Below are 20035 nucleotides of genomic sequence, written 5' to 3' on the forward strand. Positions count from 1 at the left end.
TGTGCGTAACTGGCCAATAGCACATCGTATCCCATGAGACAAGTGGGTATCCATGTATCTGGGTCTCGTCACAAAACCATCTTCCGTAAGCTGGAGAAGGTGGTCTCTATAGAAAGCCATCTTCCTGCCCAATTCCTGCGCTGGTTGTATCCATGTCCTCCTGGTGTCTAGCTGGGTCAGGTCTTGGCGGATGAGCTTGGTGATCTCTGACTATGTAGGAGTGAGAGATGGTGCATCCAATGAGTAATGAAATGGTGGTAGCCTATCTATGCTGAACCCATGCGCATGAAACCATGATGCCATCTCCCCATACCAGCATGTTGTATCTCCTTGTATGGCTAACTGTCGAGAGGACTCAAGTTCTATGCGAGCATATCTGGCTCTACGAAGTTCCCATGTGCGGTTTATGAAGGAGACTGGGGGTCGATAGCTCTGCTCGGATAATGGCCCGTGGTACTGATGCCTTGGCTCTAATGAGCTGCGAGAGCATAGAGATGAGAGGTTTCTCCATGTTCCCCCATCCATCTGTGCGACCTGGCCTCCCGCGGTGATCCAATGAAGGTCCCCATATCTCAGCTCCATAGAGCAATGCTGAAGCCACCAAGGTGTCAAAGAGCTAGAGCTTCGTTCGGGGCTCCTGAAACTGAACCTGCGAACACATCTTCTCTAATCTACCCAGTGCTGCGTGGGCTCTAGTCAGTCTGGTCTCTGCTGCTCTTCTGAGTGAGAATGCAGGTCCGCTAAAAACCACTCCAAGGTAAGTGTAAGCATCTGTGTACTCCACAGTCTCCTGGCCGTATGTGAATGTAGGTGCTGACCTCCTGATCCACTGTGGGGTGGTATTAAACACCATAACCTTGGTTTTACCAAGGTTGACAGACAAACCACTTTCGTGGGCAAACCTATGCAAAGCATTTAGTTGAGAGAGAGAAATGAAATGAAATGAAATGTTATATTAACGTCTTCAAAAGGCCATACTGACCTATGAGACCAGAAAGTTACAAGGTGGTGGATCTGATACAAAGTCAGAGTAACAAAATAACCTAATCAACAGTACAAAACAAAGATATATATTATGGGATTCTAGATAGGTCGATATGAGCTAAGCCGAAAAACTAAGCAAAAATGGGCGGCTAGTTGGGATAGCTGAATCACAAAAGATCTAGCATCGGTTGTTGGCGAATCTCATCAATTTCCTCCATGGTTAGTAGTCTGGCCGAGCGTCGTGCATGCCTGGCCAGCGTGCTCTGAATCTTTTGACGTAGCCTCCGTCGATGCTGTGTAGTCCTGCGCAGTCGTGGGCGCCTGGATTTCCCCAGTTCAATCGCTCGGTCAATCAATGTGCCTCTGGTGTGAGACGGGGGGGAGCTCTGCTGTGGGAGTGGCTCTTGCGGCTGTCCCGTGTCTGCTCTGAAGAAGTCTGCAATCTGTCTTTGAGACTGGTTAGCCTCGCCATTCATCAGGCTCTCTCTGTGTCCGCGCAGCTCGAGCAAGAACAAATCTAGGCATCTTTGATCTTCGTATCTCATTACTCTTGAGAGTGGTCCAAAACCCTCTCTGAACAAGCAATGGAAGCGGCCTCGTATCTCGTAGTAGATGGGGCAACGGCATGTATAATGCAGCTCTGTCTCAGGTTCCATGTCACACAAGGGGCATGTCCTGGCCTCTGCTGGTACTCCGCTATATCTCCTGGTTTCAATCCGCAGCTGGTGAGACGATGTGCGTAACTGGCCAATAGCACACCGTATCCCATGAGACTGGTGGGTATCCATGTATCTGGGTCTCATCACAAAACCATCTTCCGTAAGCTGGAGAAGGTGGTCTCTGTAGAAAGCCATCTTCGTGCCCAGTTCTTGTGCTGGTTGTATCCATGTCCTCCTGGTGTCTAGCTAGGTCAGGTCTTGGCGGATGAGCTTGGTGATCTCCGATTGTGTAAGAATGAGAGAGAGAGAGAGAGAGAGAGAGAGAGAGAGAGAGAGAGAGAGAGAGAGAGAGAGAGAGAGAGAGAGAGAGAGAGAGAGAGAGAGAGAAATGAAATGAAATGATATATTAACGTCTTGAAAAGGCCAAAATGACCTATGAGACCATCAGATACAAAGTGGTGAATCTAATACAATGTCTGAAGTACAAGTACAAAAAGTACTGAAAGTAAAAATGAAAACTGAAATGAAGTGTGAAATGTGAGATGTGAAAATGTGGAATAGGCCCTCAATGACAATCTCGGTGTCGTGCTAGAATGCCTCTGATCCTCTGCTGAAGTCTCCATCGATGTAGTGTGCTCCTGTGTCTTGGTCGTGGTCGTCTCGATCTCCCGAGCTCAATCGCCCTGTCAACGAGGGTGCCTCTGGTATGAATGCGGGTACAACCCTGTACTGGTGGTTGGTCTCTTGGCTCCCTCGATCGAAAGAAATCTGTGATCTGTCTCTGCGATTGTCGTACTCCATGTCTCCCCAATAGACTGTCTCTATGTCGGTGTAGCTCAAGTAGATATAAGCCAAGGCATCTCTGGTCCTGATACCTCATGACTCTATCTAGGGGTCCAAAACCCTCCCTGAATAAGCAATGGAAGCGCCCTCGTATCTCATGATACACATTGCAGTGGTATATGTAGTGTAGCTCTGTCTCTGGCTCTCTACCGTATAGTTGACATATCCTAGCCTCTGGTGGTATCCCTGTGAATCTACCCGTCTCAATCTCCAGCTGGTGTGAGGATGTGCGAATCTGACCAATAGCACATCGCAGACCATGAGATAAATGAGTGTCCATGTAGTTCGGATGAGCCACAAACCCATCCCCTGAAAGTTGGAGAAGGTGCTCTTTGTAGAAAGCCATCTTCGTGCCCAACTCCTGTATCGGCTCTACCCATGTCCTCCTGGTGTCCAATTGTATAAGATCCTGACGAATGAGTCTAGTGATCTCCGTCCGTGTGACTGGCAGGGAGGGTGCATCTAGGGAATACTGAAAGGGAGGCAATCTATCCATGCTGAGACCATGCCTCTGAAACCATGAGGTCATCTGTGCATACCAACATGATGCATCTCCCTGCATCGCTAATCGTCTAGAGGACTCGAGCCAGTCTAGTATATCTGCCTCTATGTGTATCCCATAGACCGTGCATAAAGGACACTGATCTGGTAAGAGCCTCAATCTCTATAGGAGGGGCGGCTACCTCTGCTCGAATAATCGCATGTGGTACCGAGGCCTTGGCTCTAATCATCCGGGATATCAAAAATACCAAGGGTCTCTCCATGTTCCTCCAACTGTCATGATTCAGAGATGGTCCCAAACTTGGACCCCATAAAGCATAGCTGAAGCAACCAAAGTATCAAAGAGCCATAGTTTTGTTCGTGGTTCTTGAAATTGAACCTGCGAACACATCCTCTCTAGCCCTCCTAATGTCGCATAGGCTCTGGATAGTCTAGTCTATGCTGCTCTCCTCAGGGTAAACCTCGGTCCCGTGAATACCACCCCCAGATATGTATATTCATGTGTGTACTCCACAGTGTCCTCGCCATATACGAGTGTAGGTGCCGATCTCTTGACCCACTGTGGTGTGGTGTTAAACACCATAACCTTGGTTTTACCAAGGTTCATAGACAGTCCACTATCCTCTGCAAAGTTGCGCAATGCATCCAAATGTCTTTGCATGCCCTCTGGCGACTCTGACATTAACACAATATCATCAGCATATAATAATAAAGGGATCCATGTCGCTGCCAGCTGAGCGCCTCTGTCACCCTCTCTGTCAATGTAGTCAGAGACCTCATCTACATACATACCAAAAAGTGTAGGGGACAAAGGACACCCTTGTTTCACTCCAATAGTGGAATGAACAATAGTTCTCTCACCACATGGGAGAACTTGGAGTTACAGATTTGCTGCAGACTTTGTGGCCACTGGCCAAGTTTGCGGTGACACCCCCAGACTCAGCAGGATGTAGGCACATTGTGGTGTACTTTTTTGCTGATACCCAGTGTTTGCCTTGCTATGTATACATTCATGAGGACTCCTGGACAGAGGAGGTTGCTTTACGCACGGCTTGCTCTGCATGGGCTTGGGCCAGGCACTCACTACAGGCTCGCCTATCTAGAGGACGCTCGGATGCGGATTACTCCCCATTCAAGCCTGCCTCGAAGATAGCCCGTCTTGCTGCTACGGCAGCATCTGTTCTCTCTCGCTCCCCATGAGGATCGTCTCGTGGAACGTGCAGGGATTAGGTGGGCCCCGGTTTCAGCGACAGCGGGGCCGATTGCGTCAGGAGCTTCAGCGTTGCCTTGTGGGAGGAGAGATTGATCTCCTTATGCTTCAGGAGCACCATTTGTCTGAGAGCCGCATTCGGCGATGTGGTCAGATTCTGCGGGGACGTTATGATACCTTTTGGTCAGCTGCTTTTGGACCTGGAGGCATCCAGGGTGGGGTATGTATGACTATTGCGGACTCATTGCAGCAGGCCATTGTGGGCAGAGGGATTATTGTGCCAGGCAGGGCTCAGTGGATTACTTTGCAGGTTCAGGGTGGCCTTGTGGGCTTCCTGAACATCTATGCGCCCAATGTGGCAAGTGCTCGTGCAGAGTTTTGGTCACAGATTGTTGAGTCTCTGCCACAGGTTGACCATTGGTGTGTAGGAGGGGACTTCAACATGTTGGAGGACCCCTCTGACAGGATCGGAGGTAGCCATGCTACTGTACATGGAGTCGAGTTAGCAGCTTGGGAGAGGTTTTGTATGACTTTGAGGGTCTCGGTCGGATACATGGCAGCACTCTGGCTTTGTGAGGCCTCCAGAGAGTCTTGCCGTCTCTAGGTCGGACCGCAGAGTGGGAGGAGTGAATCTATCGCGGATAGATCGCTTCTACACTAGTGACCACTTCAGTGACTTGGGGGGATCAGTGGGCATCTTGGCAGGGACATCCTTCTCGGACCATGCACCAGTGATCCTCACAGTGGCAGACAGGCAGAGGAGTGGGAGCACGTTGCTTCGCATCCCAGAGCGGGTCTTGTTGGACTCAGCACTCAGAGAGAGGGTAGAGGCTCTCTGGACACAGGGCATGGACAGCTAGGCATGGACAGAGTGGCCTTAGGCCTAGCTCAGCTTAGCCACTTTTTTCTCCAGGAATCTTTGGCTCGACGGGCTGCAGCGAGAGAGGAGGAGCAGCGTCTCAGACGAGGCATTGCTTCACTACAGAGGATGCAGGAGCAGCATCCAGACTGTCCATGGTTGGAGGAGCAGTTACAGGAGGCTCGACAAGAGCTTGCTTGCAGAGAGGAGAGGCGCCATGAATTTGCCTTTCACCGACAGGCATCTCAGTGGACTCAGGTGGGTGACAGAGTGACAGGTGCTTTTTTTGAGACAGTGGGACCTCGGCACTTGCATGCCAAGGTCAATCAGCTGAGGAGACCCGATGGGTCAGTTGTTTGTGAGCCTAAGGATATGCGTGCAGTTGCTACTGACTTTTACCGTGAGCTACTGTCGACTGAGCCCCAGTCAGAGAGACAGGATGCATGCAGAGAGCAGGTTTGGGCGCAGATGCCTTGTCTTGTGACTGAGGAGATGCGCCAGAGGCTAGAGCTACCTCTTCAGCTTGAGGAGCTGTACACGGCTCTTAGGGCCCTCCCTCGTGGTAGCTGTCCAGGTGAGGATGGGTTGACTCCCAGCTTCTTCTTGGAGTACTGGGACCTGCTTGGCCCAGATCTTTGTAGTGCCTTTCAGTACATTCTGCACACAGGAGTGATGCCGGATAGCATGAGTGAGGGCCTGATTTACCTCATTCCGAAGGAGGGTGGCTCCTTGGATGAGATTCGATAGTGGCGCCCCATCACCATCCTCAACTTAGCTTACAAAATTCTTGCCAAGGCTCTGAGTTTGAGGATTCAGCCACTTTTAGAGAGCCTTATACATGGGACTCAGACAGGTTTTGTCAAGGAACGCAGTATCCTTGACAACATCTTCACTTTCTGGGAGGTTCTACCCTGGCACGTCTCCGTGGGGAGGACCTTGTGATTCTTGTTCTCCATTTTGAGAAGGCATACGACAGAGTTGACTGGGACTTTCTAGAGGGTACGCTTCGCAGGATGGGCTTCTCAGATGCTTGGATCAGAGGGGTGTCAGCTTTGTACAGGCAGGCTCACTGTCAGGTGCTTTTGGCATGAGGTAGAGGTGAGCGCTTCATGCTCACACGATCGGTCAGACAGGGTTGTCCTCTTGCCCCCTTTCTCTTTCTGTTCTATGCGGAGGCGATGAGCAGATTTTTGGTGTCACAGCAGGTAGGTTTGAGGGGCTTAGCACTCCCTATACGGGGAGATGAGCTTCTGGACGCTGAGTTTGCCGACGACTCAGCCTTGTACTTAGAGGGCCAGGAGGCCAATTTACACAGATGTGGGCAGGCTTTGGAGACCTTCTGCTGTGCATCGGGCGCATTGATCAATTGGAGAAAGACAGTGGCTTTCTTGCTTGGTAGTGCTCCTGTGCCAGTTTGGATGCCAGGAGAGGGTTTCAGGTGGATTCCTCCAGGGACTGCAGTTCGGTACTTGGGTTGTCAGGTTGGTTTGGATTTGTCCCCCGAGCAGCAGATTGCTCCTCTCCTCCTGTCCATCAGGAGAAAGCTGTTACATTGGAGCTCAGCACAACTTTCGCTGGCTGGTAGAGTAGTTGCCAACCAGGTGTTGTTGGCGACTATGTGGTACATCACTTCTTGCTGGATCTTCTCGAGTTCTTGCATCAGCCAGGTAGAGAGACTGATCAGGAACTTCCTTTGGTCAGGTCGCGACACTCAGATTGCTTGAGCCAAGGTGGCTTGGTCGGTCATCACACTTCCTTGTTCTCAGGGAGGGCTTGGGATCATTGATCCAGCACAGCAGAGCAGAGCCCTTCTTGGGAAGTTCGTCGTCAGAGGACTTCTTCCAGGCGAGGAGCCCTGGAAGGAGTTCTTGCTGCAGAGGCTTCGTGCCAGGGTGCCTCAGTCAGGAGGCCCTTGGCAACCTTCGACCAGATGGATCTTTACAGAGTTGCGCCGAGTTGGTTTGAGCAGGAGACTGGAGGACCGATTCGCTGTGAGTTTGCTTCGTTCTTGGGAGCTATTACGGCGTGGCCTAGAGCAAAGACAGCCGACGTGCACGGAGGAGCGCCTACTGCAGCCCCTCGTCTGGAACCCCATGGTTAGCACTCAGAGAGGCCACTTGGTTGGGAGGAGGCCTCATGTTTCTTGGGGTCCCATGGCAGCAGGTCCAGCGCGCTCTCTAGGTGACTGGCTAGAGTTCACAGGTTTGTCAGAGGAGGTGCAGGCTGTCCAGCTACAAGGCATGAGAGGGGTTCAGAGCATGTGTCAGGACATCTCTGAGTCAGTTCCAGCAGAGTGGCTCACGCTTGTCGAGCCAGTAGCACCCTGGTGGATGGGAGCCTTCACACGACTGGAGGTTCTCATTTCAGTCAAGGCTTGCTCAGAGACTGTCCCAGCCTTGTTCTTCGAGCTTCAGGGTAGGGGACGATAACAGCGAGTTGCAGTCGAGGCCCCGCAGGTAGTAGAGTGCTGTTTCCAGAGGATCCGAGTTGTGGGCATCTGTGGGAGGACTTGCGTCATAGACCCTGACCCAGCAGCTCTTGAGACAGGACACTGGAGGCTATGGGCTTGGGAGTGCTGTCCACTGGCACGAGTACAGTGGGATCCTGGTGAGTGGCTATGGAGGGACCCTCTCTCTTCTGCAGACCGCCCAAGAGTCCCTTTCTTTCAGTACACTGTTCGGCTTGGACGTCATATACTTGCAGCACAGAGAGAGGCCCGCCCAGCCGCAACACGTCATTGGCAGGAGGAGGGCCTCACAGTTGAGTTCTTGGCAGCTTTTTGACAGAGGCTGTGGGACTCCAGACAGCCGAGGTGCGTCACTTTGTTCCAGTGGTTGGTTGCACACAGAGCCACATCAGTAAGGAGCTGGCTTGTGCATAGTGGTCTCTCGGCCGCATGTACAGCCTGTGACCAGTTGGTGGAGAGACAGCGACACTGTCTTTGGGACTGTCCCTCGGCCCAGCAGGTGTGGCTACGAGTTCTTCGGCTGATGCCTGCCCTCTCCACGGCTCGACAGTATACTTGGGGGACAGCGGCTTGGACCACCCTCACGGGCCCGGCACTTCAGTTTGAGCTATCTTCCACCAGCAGGATGATAGTGATACATGGGGGGCGACCTACACTCCAGCCTGCTACAGACCTTACTCCACAGGAGTGGTGCAGTGAGAGAGAGGAGTGTTGGGAGCTCATCAGCGGCCTAGCTCTCTGGTTCATCTGGCGGGCCCGTTGTTTCCGCATCTTTGAGGCTCGCCTTGTGCCACCAGCGGAGACTGTTCGTGACTTTTGGCTAGAGCTGATCCATACTCTCAGAGGACAGCTTGAGGGACTACAGGGCAGCTCCGACCGCATGCGGGAGCGCCGCGAGGCTTTCCTTCGACTCTGGCGCCCTGGGCCTTTCTACACCATGGTCCAGGGGGTGCTCAGATGGCACTACTGTCCACCTGTGTGGCTTTTCCCTCCTCCCATCTCTTGATTTAGCCCCATTGTATATATGCTGTTTTTTCATTGGGAGAGTCTCCCCATCATGCTTGTTGTAGCCCTCTCTTGCAGAGGTGGATGTAGCCCTATGGGCAGTTTTCATTAACTAATAGAAGGATCTTTTTCTCAGAAAAAAAAAACAATGTTAGAAATCCCCTCAGGAGTGCGTACCTTGCCAGTCACTGAGCCGTATAAAGCCATGATCCCCCATATGATCTCTGTGGGTACTCCCAACTTCAGTAGCCTGTGCATCAATCTGGCCCTCGGCACTGTGTCAAATGCCTTGTTGAAGTCTACAAAGCCACAATACATCCGTCCCCCATGTGCCCGACCCTCCTCAATAATGGCTCTGAGTGTAAGAATATGGTCCAAAGTGGAGAAACCCCTCCTGAATCCAGCCTGTCCTGCTGCTTGTATGCCCTCATTTTCTGCCCATTTAATCAGTTGCTGTTCAAGAATGGATGCATACAACCGTGCCAATGTGTAGCCTATCATAATAGTACGGTAGTTCCCTGGTACCGTGGGGTCCCCTGCCTTGAAAAGAGGTACAATAGTAGATAATCTCCAGGACTCGGGTAGTCCCTCACACATGACACGGTTAAACAACCGCGCAAGAACCTCTGACAGTAAATCTCTAGCATGTATCAAGTGCTCTGCCACCAAACCATCATGATCATATGCTCTCCTAGTCCTCATCCTGTCAATGGCGTTCTTCACCATCTCAGTGGTAAAGAAGGTACTAGTGGCTGGACATGGCTCTAGAGGGTCTGGTAATGGTGGTTGCCCAGGTACTGTATATAATGATGCTGCATATTGACCCCAAATCTCGGGAGAGGTAATCACTGGAGGAGGTGAGTGCTCATGGAAGAGACGCCGGGCCTCACCTGAATCTCGGCTCAAAAAGAGCTGATACAAATCACGTTCCATCTGGGCTAAAAAGGCCCGCTTCTTCCGTCGCACTAAACGCCGAAGGGCAATCCGAGACTGTCTATATGTAATGACTCCAAGTATAAGCTCGCTCTGAATCTGAACTCTCATCTCTCTGCACTCCTCATCATACCAACTATTCTGAGGCATGTTCCCAGAACGTCTTCTCTGATCTGGTTGAGTGTGTGGGTATGCCTCTGCTGCTGCCCCATGCAAGATCTCTGTCAATAAAGTGGTGATCTCCTCCACTGTATATACAGGCTCGGCTGCCCCGATCCGTCTGTAAATCTCTTCCACATAGATTGAATCCGTCTCTGGTGTAAAAGTATACCGTGTGTGTGCAATCCTCCGTGGTGTCTGAGAGACACTATATTGGAAAGAGACTGAAAAAGTCAGGAGAGCATGGTCCACTGCTACTCCAACAGGCCTAGGGCCCACACTGAGATCTTGAATATGAGAGATGAAGCTCGGTGAAGTCATGACATAGTCCACTGTACTGGCCCCATGTCTGTGTGGAAAGCATGTGAATCCCCCAGACGAAGGAAAAATCTCTAGACCATTAAGTATGGCCAGACCATGCGTAGTTGTCATCTCCATGAGATATCTCCCATACTCTGTGTGCTCTTTATCCTGTGAGTGTCTGTCAAGTCCCATCTCCGATATATCCATCTCTCTAAGCATCTCCTCCGAGGTATCGTAAAATACCGTTTGGGAGTTGGCCGTCCTGGCATTAAAGTCTCCCAAGAGAATGATATCTCCATCTCTAGAGAACTCCCATATGCCAGCATCAAGTATAGAGAAAGGGGATTGCCCTCTAGGTGAGGTATAGACTGATGTGCTAGGGGGAAAGTAACATATAGCAATGTATAAGAATCTGCCTGTCTTAGCTCTCAGTCTCACCCACATGTATCTCGCCTGGTCATCTCTCCGGACAATCTGTAATAGTGGCTGCAACTCTTCCTTGAATAAGACTGCTACCCCTCCTGAACCTCGACTTCCATGCTGGGATCTAGTGTCTGGCCGACAAGCTCTCTCCCATACATAGCCAGTCACACTTGGCATCAACTGTCCAAATTTTTGATGTGTCTCCGAGTAAAAGACAATGTCTCTATTTCTGAAGCTATCTTCAAAGGCACCCACATCCAGCCTATATGATCCATTACAATTTCATGCCGCCATCCGGAGTGTGGTCCCATATGTCTCGCACTGTCATGCTGTGCGTTTTTCCAAAACCACTACTTTCCCTCCTCTGTAAAAGGCAATTTTTCCCTTCTCCCTTGCTGCCTTGATCTCTGGCATCAACTCTTGCATATGTGCTATTTGTGCTAAAGTAAGGTCATCCCCCATAAATATTCCAGTTTTCTTAAGTGCTGGTCTCTTCTTCAGAAATTCCTTCCTTGTTTCCAAAGTCGGGAAATGCAAAATAAGTGCTTTCTCTTTGACGTTTCCCTTCTCATCCACTCCCTTCTTTCCTACTCTCCAAGCACCTGTGTGCATAGGTTCCGGGATGCCCATGCGCTGCAAGAGTTCCTTCACTTCGTCTTCTACATTTTCGGTGTCTTTGATACCAGTAATACGCACATGGAGGGCTCTAGTCCTCCTCTTCTGTTCCTCCTCAATGGTCATATTGATTATGGTAGAAGTTTGTGCGGCTTCTGGCATCCGGGCCTTTCCTTTCTTTGCACCTTCAATCCATTTTTCTGCTTCGTCAACTTTATCCTGGGTTTTAGAAAGGCGCTCCGCCCATGAGGAAGCCTCTTTCGAGTTTAGTTCTTGCCCTTCGCGTAGAGTTTTCACCTGCTCCTTAATATCTTCGAGCTCCTTTAACATCGAGGGCTGATTTCCCCCTTCCGTTTTGGGCATAATTTTGCACGTTGCAAGTTCCCCTTTAAGCTCTTCAATCACTGCATCTTTTTCCTTCATGCACTTTTCGACATTGGTTTTCGAAGATTCAAAGCTTGCAATTGCCTCATCCAACTTTTTCTGCATAATACATTCCATTACATTCACTTCTGCCCGCATTAGAGCCTGCATCTCCCCTTTCACAGATAGATACATCTCATCATGCTTACCAAGCATCGCTTTATCGAATTCTTTCCTCATATGTGCATACATAGAATTCTTATAACTCTCTGTGTTTGTGTACATCTCTTTCCTGATGTCATCTCTCATAAAGCCGAGCTCAGATTTAATCATCACTTGAACCCTCTCCATCATTAAATCATCTTGGATTCTGACGGTTTTCCCTGCCCGCAATGAGCTTGGCGAGAGTATGCTTGGCGAGAGTATGCTATCTCTGTTCCTCCGCTTGAAAGTCGCTTTCATTTTTTGTGGCGTGGTGAAGCCACTTGCATCACCATCCTCGACTGGTTGGTCCATCCGAGAGAGAAGAACAAAGCGAGCACTGAGTCAAAGTCCTCACTAGCTGAGGTCTGGCCTCCGCCCTGGTTGGCCTTGCCCTCGTCACCAAGTCCTCGCCCTCGTCCTGGCTGACTTACTGCTCTCGTCCTCGCCCTGGCACTGGTCTCGTCTGGTCGCCCTTGGTTCTTATAGCCCTCTCCCTTGGTAGGCAGCTAGTTCTCGCCCTTGGCACAGCTCGCCCTCGTCCTTCAGAGGTTAGGGCCCTCGTCCAGCAAGTTGGCAGCGCGAGAGGGTCCTTCGCCTCAGTCTCCTCCCCTCAGGCCTGCTCGTCCTCGTCAGCCTGCTCGCCACATAATGCTCGCCCTACTCAGGCTGCTCGCCATGGTCCAGTTGCTCGCCCCAGGCTACTCGCCCTCGTCCAGCTGCTCGCCTCGGGCTGCTCGCCCTGGTCCAGCTGCTCGCCCTCGTCCAGCTGCTCGCCTCAGGTTGCTCGCCCTCGCCTCGGCTGCTCGCCCTAGTCCAGTTGCTCGCCCTCGTCCAGCAGGTGCAACTCGTCCAGCTGCTTGGACGAGTTGTACAAAGGCTAGAGCCAATATTGGGCTCTAGCCTTTGTACATAGTTGTTTGATGGGTTGTTTGACCATGTACAGGTAATCAGTATGATTACATGTTCTGGGAAAAAAATGTCATATGTGGGGGCCAAACTTGACCTATAGGACCATCCGATACATCCAGGTTTACAATCCACTTTGTGTATCATGTAAAGAGAGAGAGGGAGGGAGGGAGAGAGTTGAAATGTACTAGTAGAAGTCGAATGCTAAACTGATCTAGGAGATGAAGACTCACAATCATCAGAATTGATATATATGTTCCAGGGACTCATACCAGGAGGTGCTTCAAAGCCAGTGGAAGTGGATGTTGCAGAGGAGGGCTTGGATGTTGCTGAGCACTATTGGTTCCCTATGCTGGTGGGCCTGTCAGAGTTAACATCTGATCCCCGCACAGAAGTCAGGAATTGTGCGTTGGAGGTTTTATTTGATGTTTTGCAGGAAAGAGGTCATAAATTTTCGGCTTCGTTCTGGGAGAATGTTTTTAATGATGTGCTCTTTCCAATCTTTGATACTGTGAAAAATGTGGAGAATGATGTCCAAAAATCAGCCGCAGCAGAAGCTTGGCTTCGTGAGACATGCATACACTCTCTCCAGCTGCTTTGCAACCTTTTTAGCACCTTCTACAAGGCATGTAAAATTAGTCTTGCAGACGATGTGTATTTTGGTTTGTACCAGTTAATACATGAATACGTGTACTTTGCTGTGTATTAACTGCTGCATCATCAAGAACCTTGACTATGGGGAATCCTGAGCCAGTTATTTTGTTTTTAATTTCAGGAGGTTTCATTCGTGTTGCCTTCCCTCCTGAGTTTGCTACTTGAGTGTGCAAAAAGTGCAGATCAGACAGTTGCCCATATCTCTGTCAATGCACTTACACATCTTATGCAAGTTGGGGGTCATCAATTCGATCAGAAGGATTGGGCTAAAATTTTGGAATGCTTAAGGTCAATTTCTGAGAGGCATTAGTTCCTGTGTTATAATTCTCGCAATCAGGAGTAGTTCTTTAAGAAGGTTTTATGGCTGGGAGTGGGCTTAACAGAAATGCACATATACTCTTTTTACTTGCAATGAACAGGGGCTAGTCCTGAGGAGGTTTGTGGGCTGGGATTGTTGTATAATGTTTTGCACTTCACATAGGAGGCTTATGCTTCTATTAGGCCCTACTCCCAGCCCTAAAGGCTACTCTATGTGAAGGTTGTGTTGTCCTGGAAATGCTTGCTGCTGAAATGAAGGAATGCCTGCCTGCAGAAATGCTTGCTATACAACGCAACCAGTGGAGCTTCTCAGCTTAGCAAGTAATGCAAATTACAACTATAATAAGATCTCTCCTTACACCTTACGAGATGGTCAATTGGCTTCAGAGCGAACCTTAAGACAGAGGTTATCTGAAGAAGAAGGCCTAGACAATCATGAAAATTTGTACTATAGTGACGGGATGGCTGGTAGCTTTGCGAATGGCCATTCTTTTAAACATAGCAAAAGTGCGAACGTAGAGTTTGAAGAAAAGCAGACATCTGTTGAAGAAGGTGCCAGTCTTCTTTTTTCATTCAATTGTATCTCCGTGTTATTCCAGAAGGTTATTAAAATTTATGGTTGTTTCCTGGTGCTAGATGGAAAGGAGTCAACAGGAGGGTTTTTTAGAAATCAGACACTCGGGCGGACACTTATGGACACCATTTTAATGAAGAACCTAACATTCAAGGGGAAGAGCCAAGCTGCTGATAGTCTGGCTCCTTCATTTGAGCAGGTTCTTATGTTCTGCTCTTTTGGGAGTAAAGGAATTGTCTATTGTGTACAGATGATTGTGTGTGTGGGAAACTGTATTTGCAGATGGTTTCTCTGTCACTGTACTTAATTACATTGTGTATGTCACATGTAAAACTGTATGAGAAGCTTTGCGTGAGTATGGTTGCCCTTTCAAACATGCATGTATGCTTCATAATTTTTGGTGCTTGTGCTCTTATTATTTGTTCATAAGCAGTTTGTATGTTTGTAACATGAATCATTTTTTGTGCAGAATGATGATCTTGGATATCGGGACTTGTCAGATAGAGAGGAACAGTCAGATATTCCTTTAAGTGTGAGGAGTAAATGCATGACACAACTCTTGTTTCTGGGTGCTGTTGACAGTCTTCAGGTAGTCTCTACTTTTCACTTAAAAACTATTGTTTCATTGGTGCTTTTCTTTTAGTGTGCTTTCAAATCTCATGTGTATTGAAGAGATCATAGAAGTGTTTGATGTTACATATACTAGATCATGTAACTTTAAAGGGGCTTCTGGTTTTGCTCTTTTCTTTCGCTATAATGTCTTGAAAATCATACTGTCAAGTAAGAACAAACTGAGACGAAGTTGAAAGGCTTCATATTGCAAAGCACAGAAAATAACCCTTTTATCACTACTATGGTCATAGCAGGAGGGTCTCAAGACAAAACCATTTACAAAGTAATAGTGGCATCATTGTGTCATAGTACATACAATAAAAGCAACCTCCCAATTGCAAACTTGTTGCAAGAACTCGTCGAACCGTCGCAGCAGAATCTCCATGTGCAATCTCACAGCAGGGGTGCCTAGCAAAAGTGAGGCTAGATGGAGAGGGCAGGGCTGCTTTTATAGAGTTTTGTGGCCGGCAGGAATAGGGGGACTAATTTGGGGGCGCCCAGCTTTTGTGGCAACTGAAAATGGAGATCACTTGCTTAATGCAGTTAAAAAGAGAGAGGGGGTTCGATTTCTCATGTAGAAATAGCAGCAAACAGGGGCGCTATTTGGCCAGTTTTTATTTGGCCAGTTTTTTATAAAGTGGCCGCCCACTTATGAGTTGGGTGGTCGGTCACTTTTAAAAATGGTATGAACCTGCAAAACTCAATAAAAACTCATAAGCTGAAAATTAGGTTCACACTTACACAACCCATTAATCTCTGGATGCAGTCTCATGCACAGATGCAATGTCGACATAGAATCCTTTACGGGAAAGCAACTGCTTTTCTGAAAAGCATTGACGACAAGCTTTAGTCTCCTGTTCTAATGAGTGTGACTCACTGCTGTGTTGTGTTATAGCGCGTTGATGGGATGTCATTTAGGTAGAGCGAAAAAACTTTGTAAGCCTATAAGTAATTCTAAGGGACACGACACCTGGGACCAGTCTGCAGAAGACGGGCTGGTTCGCCCCCTTCAGGAGATTTTTCTTTTAGTTTTATCACTTATTCTTACAAACACATGAACCGGAGCAGCTTGCACTGTTCTTCGTCCTGGAATTATTTTGATGCAAGAAAACGCACGTCAATCATTAGCCCAATGGCTGAAATTTTATGTACCTCTACCTAGAAATGGCTGTCTGCCTTGTTTTGTGTTCCTTTATGCGGGAGCGATCACTTATGTTATCTGCTTGCTTACAGAGTATCCAAGCGAGATCGCTTTTGCTGAATTCAGCGTTAGGAACTCGCTAGAGTGCTGAAAAAAACTGTCCAGATTGCCCATGAAGCGCTTGTCTGAGTGCAGCTATCCGCAAAGGATGCACACAAGCTGCTATTGGCTTCCCTCCACCTCCGAGTGTGCCCTCTAATCATTCCACGGCCTTCCAAAGAGCAAAACCATGAAATTGTGGGAAGGAGGGAGAGAGAGGGCTAAGAATCGAGAGCTCCAATGGAAACTGTGTGCGTGTGCATGTGAGTGTGTGTCTTTGTGTGTAATCTGCTGGCAACGCTACTCTTCTTATGCCCCAGCGTGAGGGAATCGTTGCGAATTGGCACTGCATGAGGGAGAGAGGACTCGTGAAATCCTCCACGTTGGTCTCTTTCAAAGCTCCACTCTACAAGCTGGTTGTTTAGTGTTATTTTAAAAAAATTTGACCTCTCTCAGGTTGGCTCCACCACTCATTTTTTAAGGTTTTAAACCTTAAGCTTAAAAACAAGTGTTAAAGTGCGGCTTTTTGGCCAATCTGAAGCATTATTGACTCTTCTATTTCTATGCCTCTTGAGATTAAGTCTGCTGAATCCTGCAGAGACATATTTACATTGTGTCCGGCCAACCATTCTTAGGTGGCCACAATAAAATATTGAATCGTTACTTTTTGAACAAATTGGGGACACCATCTTATTCACGTGTTTGTCGCGACGCGTTCTACAGTGAGTCCGGCTATTGTTCACTTAGGACACGATAAATTTCTAGATGGCCATTGCACCGAAAAACTCACCTATCTGTTAAATTATTTATTGGTACCCATAAATTCAATAACTAGTTTTGTGTGCACAAAAATCATTTTTATTCATTTTTAGTCTTAGCTAAAAAAAGTACATCCCTCTAGCCTCTAAAAAGTTGTCTTCAACTATAGAGATTAGATTCATGATAATTATGCAAGATCTGAACAATCGTTCAATTTTGATTTTGTCATCCACTGAGCATCTAGAGAGGAGTAATCCTTGACTTTTACTAAGTACTTACGATGAGTCATTCTAGACTTTGATTGTCACTTTTAATGGTGTATAATCTGTTTTGGAAGAAGTATCTCTTCAATTTCGTCTACTTTGGGGGGTTCTTCAACAACTGGTTCTGTAGGATGTTCGCCAACGGAAGGTCATAGAAGACTCATGTGAAGCATTATGGATTTTCCATGTCTGTGGAATATCCAGTCGAAATGTGATCTGATTAATCTGATCTGTAATCTTAAATTGGCCATAATATCTGTTGAAAAGTTTTACCACTTTCCCTTTCTGAGTGTCACAAGGCGGGCACCACGTGCCAGTAGAAAGGAACAGACTGAACAAACTTTTAACACTTCAATAACAACTGAACTAGAATAGAGAGACGATATGCGATAGAGAGTGACGGAGTTTCACCCCAGAGAGTATTGGCCCCAAACCTTGGCGCCTCTTTCGGTATTTCTTTATATTGCATCAACACAGTACAAGCTGGTACCCCAGACTTTGCACCTTCTCCAGGAAGCATGCCAGAGAATGAGCCCTAACCTCATATTTAAAGGCCCCTGGCCTATAAAAGCAATTACAGTGAAAAACCTTCAAACTCAAAAGCATTTGGTCCAAAAGCAATGCCAAAAAGCTGCCAGCGTAAATCACGGAAATCCATACAGCCTGCCACGTCATTAGCCAGCGCAAAATGCGAAAATCCGTACAGCTTGCCATGTCATCATGTCAGCGTAATTTTCGAAAATCTGCCACGTCATCAGTTTTTGTGTGTGCGCGGTTCTTGCTTTATTTTAATCCTTTATGTCACTTGGGGCCCCATCGGACGGGGTCCCCATAAGTTGGTAGGACTTCTTCTTCTGTTACTTGTTCTTCTTAGGGTTTAGGCCCCTCGGCCCACATCTGTAAGTTGGCTCCATTCTTTAGGCTTTGACACGTCAGCAGTTTGTTACACTGAGTGGCCTGTTTCTTAAGTTCGGCTTTGTCAAACTTTAGAAGAACAAATTGTCCTTTAACTTGTCTGAGGTCACGATGATGTTTATCTACTGCTTTCTTATGCTTCTCTTGAGATCTAATGATAACATGTTTAACCTGAGTGTGAGCGGTATCAATATCTTGTACAAATTCATCAGCTGAAAATATTTTATCCTTGGTGAGAAGGATTGGGGGAAGATGTGGTTTGCCATAAATAACCTCAAAAGGAGCTTTTTTCATAGAGGAATGTACAGTGTTATTAGATGCAAATTTTGCTAGAGGTAAATACTTCTCCCATTCTCATTTATTATTTGAAACATAGCACGTTAAGATGTCTAGGATTGTAGAGTTAGTGATTTTGCTTTGTCCATCGGTTTGAGGATGATAAGCTGAGGAAAAATTCAGCTTAGTTCCTAGATTTGTAAGAAGTGCTCTCCAAAAATTACTAGTCATTCGCAGATAGCGATCACATATAATCTTTTAAAAATCTGTGCCACAAAGATCATGGCCATGTGATCAGCTTTGATGGTTTTTCTTATTGGAATGAAATGAGCTTGCTTATTGAATCTGTTTATAACAATCTAGATTGCATCATTTTCATCTGGAGTTCGTGGCAAATCCATTATAATATCCATGGCAATACTTTTCTAGGGTACTTGAGGTACCAATAGGGGATGTAGTAAGCCAATAGTTTTATGGCGATCACTCTTAGCCTTTTGGCATGCTACAGGGGCTCTGACATATTTATCTATGTCAGCTTGTAGTGTTGGCCAATAGAAATATCTTTCTAAGGCTCGTGGTGTGGACATTATACTTGTATGTCCCGCGTAGGAGAAGCATGTGCTTCATCCACCACTTTTTTTCTAAGTGGATGTGCCACAGAAAGAGGCTGATGAAAATAAAGATACCATTTTTGATAGAAAAAGGAAAGATTTCATTACGAGTTTGTAGTTGTTGCAAGGTTTCGCCAAAGTTGGAGTTGTCAAGATACAACGAGTAGAGATTAATATTCTTGATGGTGTATGCTCGTTATAGCATTTACTTAAGGCCGTCGAGAAAGAGCATTTGTAACTACATTTTTACTTCTAGAAGTGTGTATAATTTGGAAGTGAAACATAGAGAGAAAATTGGCCCATCCCATCTGTTTCTCAGTCGCCTTGCGTTGGGAGAGAAAATATTGAAAACTTTGATGATTGGTTTTAATTATAAAATCTGCTCCAAAAAGGTAATGCTTCCAAACTGAGAGAGCATGTATGACTTCCTTGAGTTCCTTCCCATGAATGGAAGCATGAAGTTTTGCATCACGAAGTCGCCTACTTTCATAAGCTATTTCATGGCCTTCTTGATTAAGAATTGAACCAAATTCCAATAAGCATCACACTCTACTTTGAATGCTTTTCGAAGATCAGGTACAATGATGATTGGTCCATGGATAAGAAGGTGCTTAAGATTTTCAAAAGCTTCCTTCTGTTTAATACCCCATGTAAAGGTTATCTTTTTCTTTGTGAGGTTATGGAGAGGTGTAGGACCTAGGTACATGAGAAATGGCAAATAAAACGTCTGTAGTAGTCCAAGAAAAATTCGAAAATCATGAAGAGAAGCAGGTTGCGGCCATTTTGAAATAGCTTGAATCTTTGTGCAGTCCATGTATACTTGATTATGAGAGACTATGTCCCAAATAGTGAACTTTGGTCAAGAAAAATTCACTTTTCTTAGCATCAACTTGAAGTTTATGCTTTTGCAATTCTTCAAAGACAATCTGTAAATGTTGGTTATGTTCTTACTTTGTGCGAGAGAAGACCTAGATATCGTAAAAAACGATTCTTGTGAATTGTCGATGAGGACAAAAGATTCGATCCATCATTTGATTGAATGTTGTTGGAGCATTAGTAAGGCCTAAAGGCATTACTAAAAATTCGTACAATCCAAAGGTTGTACAAAATGCAATCTTATGTATATCTTCGGGAGCAATATGGATTTGATGATAGCCGCTCTTGAGATCTATGCGGTTGAAAATTCGTAGCCCTTGTAGCTTATCTAAAATATCATCAATTCTAGGAATTGGAAATCTATTCTTGATTGTAAGCTTGTTTAGAGAACGATAATGAATGCACATTTGAAAATGCCATCTTTCTTGTGAACAAGCAAAACCAGTGAACAATATGGAGAAGTACTAGGTTCAACAAGACCCTTTTGCAAAAGCTCATTTACT

The 20035-nt window shown here is 46.9% G+C and overlaps 1 protein-coding gene across 3 annotated transcripts in view; it reads left to right on the plus strand.

Moving 5' to 3' along the window:
- Positions 1-20035, plus strand: part of ATMIN7 (HOPM interactor 7) — a 107039-nt gene that overhangs the window by 43166 nt on the left and 43838 nt on the right. For all 3 annotated transcript variants that reach the window (XM_086510464.1, XM_086510462.1, XM_086510463.1), the window contains 5 exons: positions 12697-13059; positions 13210-13376; positions 13681-13958; positions 14043-14179; positions 14450-14569. In XM_086510464.1, coding sequence (XP_086366590.1) covers positions 12697-13059; positions 13210-13376; positions 13681-13958; positions 14043-14179; positions 14450-14569 — 1065 coding nt within the window. The remainder of the gene's footprint in view (positions 1-12696; positions 13060-13209; positions 13377-13680; positions 13959-14042; positions 14180-14449; positions 14570-20035) is intronic.

The sequence above is a fragment of the Adiantum capillus-veneris genome, chromosome 4 (assembly GCF_014529385.1).
Source record: "Adiantum capillus-veneris isolate H3 chromosome 4, ASM1452938v2, whole genome shotgun sequence".
In the NCBI taxonomy this organism is placed as follows: domain Eukaryota; kingdom Viridiplantae; phylum Streptophyta; class Polypodiopsida; order Polypodiales; family Pteridaceae; genus Adiantum; species Adiantum capillus-veneris.